The sequence below is a fragment of the Leptodactylus fuscus genome, chromosome 5 (assembly GCF_031893055.1).
Source record: "Leptodactylus fuscus isolate aLepFus1 chromosome 5, aLepFus1.hap2, whole genome shotgun sequence".
Classification (NCBI taxonomy): Eukaryota; Metazoa; Chordata; class Amphibia; order Anura; family Leptodactylidae; genus Leptodactylus; species Leptodactylus fuscus.
Window position 1 is genome coordinate 27,938,533 of NC_134269.1, and position 7,616 is coordinate 27,946,148.

General features: G+C 44.8%; 1 protein-coding gene across 1 annotated transcript; it reads left to right on the top strand.

The window, feature by feature from the left end:
* Positions 1-493: 493 nt before the first annotated feature.
* On the top strand, positions 494-7,149 carry LOC142202885 (olfactory receptor 1L4-like). The gene is made up of 2 exons (XM_075273236.1): positions 494-525; positions 6,168-7,149. Exons 1-2 carry the CDS (start codon positions 494-496, stop codon positions 7,147-7,149), a joined length of 1,014 nt encoding a protein of 337 aa, XP_075129337.1.
* The last annotated feature ends 467 nt before the right edge of the window (positions 7,150-7,616 follow it).

The following is a 7,616-nucleotide window of genomic DNA, read 5'->3' on the forward strand; positions in this document are numbered from 1 at the left end:
GCAATGTTCAATCAAATTACACTTACCAAGTCCACGAGTGAGGGTCGGTCTGGATCCTCCGAGAAGTCTTCTCCTTGCAGCATCCCCGCGGCGTCTTCCATCTCTGAATTCTCTCTGCCAGGCATCGGGCCTGGGCAGAGCCGACTACGCATGCCCGCACTACAAGCGCACATGCATAGTCGGCTCTGCCCAGGCCCAATGTCTGGCAGAGTGAATTCAGAACCGGAAGACGCCGCGGGGAAGCTGCAAGGAGAAGACTTCTAAAGGTAGGAGAAGAACCAACATTGATTGGCCGACTGTATAGCATTCGGCCAATCAATGCTGGTTCTGCATCGAACTTTTCCATTCGAATAGCGAGTGGTACTCGATTGAGTACGAGTATTTCGATTACCGTAGTATTCGATCAAATACTACTCGCTCATCTCTAATCATAGACCTCGGGGGTGACCCAAAAAGTGACTTCAGTCAGAGGCCAAAAGAGGACACTGGGAGAATGTCACCCGCCACAAAGAGAATTGAGGCAAGGTGAGTATAGATGTATGTTACTCACCTCCCCTTGCCCTCCATTTATTATATTCTGACCCCAGAGTATAATAATAGAACTTCCGGTTTATACCAGACGGCTGGACCTCACAAAAATTCATTGAAATGAATCTTGTCAAGTATTCTCATTTTTAAAGAAGACCTTTGACCACCTCCACCAACCCCAAGTGCCTGATTTCTTTAACAGGCACCAACTGCACTGGAATCGGCAGAGGACACCTATTTAACCCCTTCCCACTGCAGACCTTTTTTGAATTTTTGTTTTTGTCTCCCAGCATCACAAACCTATAACTTTCTTTATTTCTTAAAGTTTGTGGGACAAATTGTACTTTGTAATTGTACCAGTTATTATTCTGTACAATGTACTGGGAAGCTGGACAAAAAAAAAAAAAATTCATAATGGGGTGGAATTGGAGAAAAACCGTGTTTGTGGGACTTTCTTACGGGCTTTGTTTTTTTGGTGTTCACTGTGCACCCAAAATGATATATCATCTATATTCTATGAGTCGATACCATTCCAGAGAAGCCATATTTACAGAGGTTTTTTTACATTGTGATCCCTAAAAAAAATTCAAATTTTTGCAAAAAAAAATATAATATTATTGCAGTCGCCTTATCCTGACACCCATGACATTTTTATATTTCCGGGTACGAGGATGCATAAGGCGTTTTCTGTGGGATGGAGAACTACTTTTTTGTTATACCATTTGGGGGAATGTCTATCGTTTTGATCACTTTTTATCAGATTTTTATAACAGGCAAAACATCAAAAAAACGGCGGTTCAGCTCTTTATTTATTTATTTTTTATGTAGATTGTGAGCCCCATATAGGGATCACAATGTACTTTTTTTTTTTCCCTATCAGTATGTCTTTGTAGAACGGGAGGAAATCCACACAACATGGGGAGAGCATACAAGCTCCTTGCGGATGTTATTCCTGGTGGGGCTCGAGCCCAGGACTCCAGCGCTGCAGGGCTACAGTGCTAACCCCTGAGCCACCGTGTTGCCCCTTCAGTTCAGCTCTTTATGACACAGCAGAGACCCAGCAGCTATGGTAGGTCCTCTTTAAAGCACCACTCCAGAGAAAACTCATACACTGTGTAATGCAGGGCTTAAAGTAGTTTTCCAGGGTGTATATATTGATTGCCTCTCCTTAGCACGGGTCATTATCAATGTGTGATCAATGGGTGTCTGACACCCACCTCCATTAGCTGGTTGGAGAGGTCACTGTGTTTGGGTGACAGTGGCAGCCTCTTCAAGCACAGCGCCATGCGTGTGGTAGTGGCTGTGTTTGATATTACAGCTCAGCTTCATTTACTAAAATGGGATTGACCTGCCCCTGTATCAGGATGTCATCGGAACAGCTGATTGGCAGGGATCCTAGGAGTTGGACTCCAACCGATCACATATTGATGATCTGTCCTAAGGATAGGTCATTGATATCTAAGCCCCAGAAAACCTCTCTAGGCCGGTGCCAAACGTGACATAATATCTCTTTAACGTGTCAAAGTCAGTTGTCTTTTTGCACAGAATTTCTAGTGATAAGAAACAACCACAATTTACATTTTTTCATTTATTTTTCTATGAATAAAGGTGTTTTTTGTGTGCACCACATATCAAACTAGCGTAGCAAAAATGGATAATATAGAAAAGATACATATAGCTTTTTATATAAACTTCTGCATAGTACGCCATGTGGTATCTGATAATGGTGATGGACAATCAGCGCCACACCTCCCATGAGGCGACCTGAAGCAACCGCTTCAGGCGGCATTATGCCGGGGCCCTGGGGGAGGGCGGCATTTTTGCTGACCTAAGCCAGTCCTGGACTGGCTTAGCGTCACTGTCTCGGCAGCCCGGCACGGGAAGCGAGCGGTGTATTGGGGCGGCCCTGTGGACGCAGCGCTGCTGCAGCGGCCGCCCCTCACGCTTAGCAGAGAGCAGGTCCTCTCCCTGCCTGCTCTCTGCCTGCTAACAACGCTCACTCCATTCCGCCCCGCCCCCTCCACTCGGCCCCGCCCCCTACGTTTGGCCTTACCTCCTCCACTAGGCCCCACCCCCTCCACTCGACCCCCTCCTCCGGGGGGGGGGGCGGCTTTCTGACGTTCGCCTCAGGCGGTACAAACCCTAGGTTCACCCCTGTGGACAATGTGATATACACTTACAAGCAACAATCCAAAAAAGCAGGAGTAAGGCCAGGTTCACACCAGATTTCGATGCGGAATCCACCTCAGAATCTGGCTAAAAAAAACACCTCCCATTAACTTCAATGGGAGCCCTTCATTTCCTTTTTCCGAGAGCGGTTTCTTCCTGCGTAGTGGTTAGCACTGCAGCCTTGCAGCGCTGGAGTCCTGGGTTTAAATCCTGCCAGGAACAACCTCTGCAAGGAGTTTGTATGTTCTCCCCATGTTTGCGTGGATTTCATCCCATTCTACAAAAAAAAAAAAATAGTGACTAAACAATGCCACGATACTGTTACCCAATAATACTGCCACACCAGAACCACACATTACCACCATGTAGTGACTGAATAATATCAGATTGTCAACAAATAAAGCCTCCTACTCAGGACCACATAGTACCACCATAAAGTGTCTGAATAATACCACACTGTTAAAAAAGTACATATTCCACCACATACTGACTGAATAATACCATCACCATACAGTAACCATATAGTGGTAGAAATGCAAAAAGGAATACCTCCCAACCGTCCCAATTTCCACGGGACATTCACGATTTCGGTGTACTGTCCCGCGGTCCGGGTCGGCAGGAGGTATGTCCCATATTCAACTCAGATCTGCATCCTCCAGACGCAGATCTGAGTTGAATACATACACAACTAAAGTAAGGAGCTGTCACAGCTCAGCTCCTTGCTTTGCCGCTGCACTCCAACTAGTGGTTGCATAAGCGCGATGTGATAATGTCACATCGCACCTATAACTTTAGTGAGACTGCGGAGAGAGCGGCGGGGGAGCGTTGGAAGGTGAGTATAAGGGTTTTTTTGTGTTAAACATTGAGGTGGAACATAATGAAGGGGGCCCATGAAACTGGGAGCAGATAAAGGGGGGGAGAACGGCATGAAACTGGACAGAGATGGGGGACATGAAACTGGGGGCAGAGATGGGGGGACATGAAACTGGGGGCAGAGATGGAGGGGGTCATGAAATTAGGGACAGAGATGTGGGGGGTCATATAATTTACGGGGGACTGTATGAGGATTATACTGTGTGGGGACACATGAAAAATGAATGAGAATGGGCGGAGTCAACATAAAAGTGGGCGGAGCTAAATTTGCCACATTTTGTCCCTCTTTCTGCTCTTCAAAAGTTGGAAGATATGATAAAGGCCATGTAAATCCAGTCTCTTACAAGAAGATGAAGGCGGCGCTGGAGAGCTCTCTCGTAGCATTGGGGATGCCCCCAGTGCTGTTTGAGTGCTTGGGACCGCCCCCAGTGCTGCGAGAGAACTCATTTGCATACTGACAAAAACCAGGATTTATACCGAACGGCGGCCCGGAGAAGACATCTAAAGGTAGGAGAAGAATAGCCTTTCTTAAGGCTATTCCTACATGTTAGGGACAAAAAAATTGAGTTTTAATGATAGAATCCCTTTAAGTGGTTAATGTTTCCCCCAATTGTAAAATCTTACCGGACTCAGCCCTGTATTTTCGGTTCTATGACATACAGTAGTGAATAATATCGATACAGAGATAAGAGCGCTTAGATTTCTCTTGGGTACAACTTAGTGTGAACAGGGCGGCTAGGGAGCAGATCTTGTAAATGGTAATTGTTACCTGTCTTATAAATATCGCCCATCATCCGGAGAGGAGCTGTCGCTCTCTGTATACTGTATATACAGTATACTCTGTCTATATGATGGTGCACATGACCGGACTGAATGTCAAGGTAATCCTTCCCAAATGTCTGCCGATAGGAGACCGGACCAGAGATACTGTACCCACAATGGCGTCCTTGCAGAAGCCATAACCCTGACCTGGCGTCCTCTGATATTCCTCATTTTAACCATTTCAGGACCCGTTCATTCCCCTGGTTCAGGTGAATAGAGTGAGTTGTCATATGTGCAAACAGATTAATGTAATTGTTGATGTAGCAGAGCTGAGTTTGCTTATGGTGACGATTTATGTCTCTATATCTTCTTAAATGTCATGAAAATAATGTACGATTAGTGGCATTACATAGGTCTGCGCTTGAAACACATTTTTAGCACCGTTTTTTTTTTTTTTGCACCGTGCACACAGTGAAATGACAGATTCAGCTCTGCTACATATATATTGCAAAGAGTTTGTCCAGCTCCATATCAAATCCAATGCCTGGACCCTGCACAGATCATCTGGGTGCCGGAAGCTGCCAGTGGAAGGGTGGTGCATGCAGTAACAGTTCCATACAAGTAATAGGAATGGCGCTGCAATTCACCAGAACCACCACTAGGCCATGCTGAGCCGCTCCTATAATCTATATAGGAACTACGCTGTATGCACCACCCATCCACTAACAGCTTCTGCACCCATAGACATCTACAACAGCTGATCTGTGCGGGGTCCGGGTGTCAGTCCTCCGCAGATGACCTATCAAGTCATCAGTATGAAAATTCTTGCCTGGACTTTGAGATGGGCGAATCTAAAATGATTCATTTTGTGAACATTCGTGAGGTTCAGCCATCCGGTTCACTTCCTACCAAACTTGTCCCCATAGAAGCAGAACTGATATTATTATACTCAGGAGTTTCATTGGACCCCATAGTATAGGTCCAGGGAAAGCGAGGGACTATAGCTAATACGCAGCTTGCTTCACCTCTCCTGGGAATCTTTGCAAAGTCCAGCGATCTCCAGCATCTTTTGCAGTCGTCTTCCGGCCTCTGTCTGACATCACCCGCCAGGGTCAGTATGGAGGCCTGGACATGTGACTGCTAAGGCCCAATTATAGACTTCTGCGATGCCCCCAGGGCACGTGACATCAGATGGAGGCTGAAAGAGGCCTAAAAAGGAAGACAGGGGACTGCCAGATGCCTAGGAGAGGTGAGTATAACTATTTGATATTATATTATTATTTGATATTTCCCTCCCTTCCCCTGGCCTCAATTTATTATATTTTGGAGCAGAGGATCATAATATTCCCTGGGTCACAAACCGCAAAGGTTTTGGAAATTTGGGGTTGAATCCAGTTCTAGAAAAATTGGTTACCCATCCCTATCCAGAATCTAGATATAGGTGCCACATGATAACTAGCTATTCAAGACAATGTTTTTCTATGATATTGTGTCACAGATGGATAGGCTACATGTGTCTATGTATGGCCACCCTGTGGTTGTGATGTGTATTGCAGCCTTTTAAAAGATTTGGTGGTATGTTGAGATGTTGTATTAAATCAGTTTCAGGAGAAGATGGAGTACTTAACCAAATTGGAGATTATCTAATGGTGGACCCACTTGTCCACCCTTAGGCTCCTTGGGCTCATTTTATAGCTTGCTTCACCCTACCATATACCTAGATGAAACAGGAGGTCCTGCCCCACCACTTACATGACTGGAGGACATTTTCTACAAGTTCTCCCCATCCACTGGAATCCCAGGGGTAAAATGGTTCCTTAAATCTGTTTTTACAGGCAAATTCTCCAGAATTACAATATAATGTATTCGATAAATTGTAGCACCAAACTCATAGACTTCTTAGTTGTCGGCTTCTCGGATTTTCCGGACATCCAGACTCCTCTGTTTTTGTACTTTCTTAGTGTTTATATCTTGACCCTATGCGGAAACCTGGTTCTCGTTGTCCTTATAATATGGAGTCCGTCCCTTTCTACCCCCATGTACTTTTTCTTATGTAACCTCTCGACCCTTGATGTCATCTACACCTCTGTCACCGGCCCAAAACTCATTTCTATCTTTGCCACCAACAATGGAAGGATTTCCTATGTGGAATGTATCCTACAACTTTACTTCTTCATCGCGTTCGGCAGCACAGAGTATTTTTTACTGACCGTCATGTCATACGACCGCTATGTAGCCGTCTGCAAACCCCTGTATTACTCTATCATAATGAACCAACAGGTCTGTAAATCCGTAGCCATTGGCTCTTGGTTGGGCGGATTGGTAGCCTCCATTCCTATTGCCTCCGTGACGTCAACCTTGGACTATTGTAGCTTGAACCTTATCGATCACTTCTTTTGTGACGTGAATGCGCTCATACATCTGGCGTGTAACGATACGACACTCCTCCATACAGTCATACTCATACAGGGGGTCGTGTTGGTTATGACATCCTTTATTCTTACTGTCATCTCCTATATACAAATATTATGTAGTATAATGAGGATCCGGACGTCGACGGGCAAGTACAAGACCTTCTCCACATGCGGTTCCCACTTGACCGTTGTGAGTCTTTTCTATGTTATGGTGTTTTTCTTATACATGAGACCGTCATCATCGATGTCTTTAAGTGAAGCCAAAATATTAACCACATTATACGTGTATATCATCCCCCTGCTGAACCCAGTGGTGTACAGTTTTAGAAACCAAAGCGTAAAGGAGGCTTTAAGAAAGTTGCCTATATCATTATTGAAAAAACTATTAGCCTTCACCTCTTAAAGGGATTGTCCAACTCCTTTTTATGGATAGAGATCAATGGCGGGGAGCCCTGTCTGAAGGGGCGTGACTCTCGTGTGAGCTCCGTGACCACGTCACTGTTTACATGGTTCTGTCTTTTTGTTTTTGGGTGGGTTTTGTGTTTGCTATACCGTTTTATCAATGTAAATGAGGAGAATCATATTTCTAAATCTTATGTTCTGGGCCCCCTGAGTGCAGCAGGGCCTTGTAAGAAACCCCATAATAATAAATGATATTTTTGACTTGGTTTCGGATTTTTCCATTATAGTGATCAATATTAGGAGCATAAATCTTATAGATCTGATTTCCGATCATTTTTCAGCCAATCCCGATCATGAAATTTGCTCGATCGCCAATCGGGATCTGATCTTTGTCCAATCCCGATCGCTCAACTTTAATCTTATACATAAAATATAATAACATATAGTGTAAGTGTCCATTATGTCTAC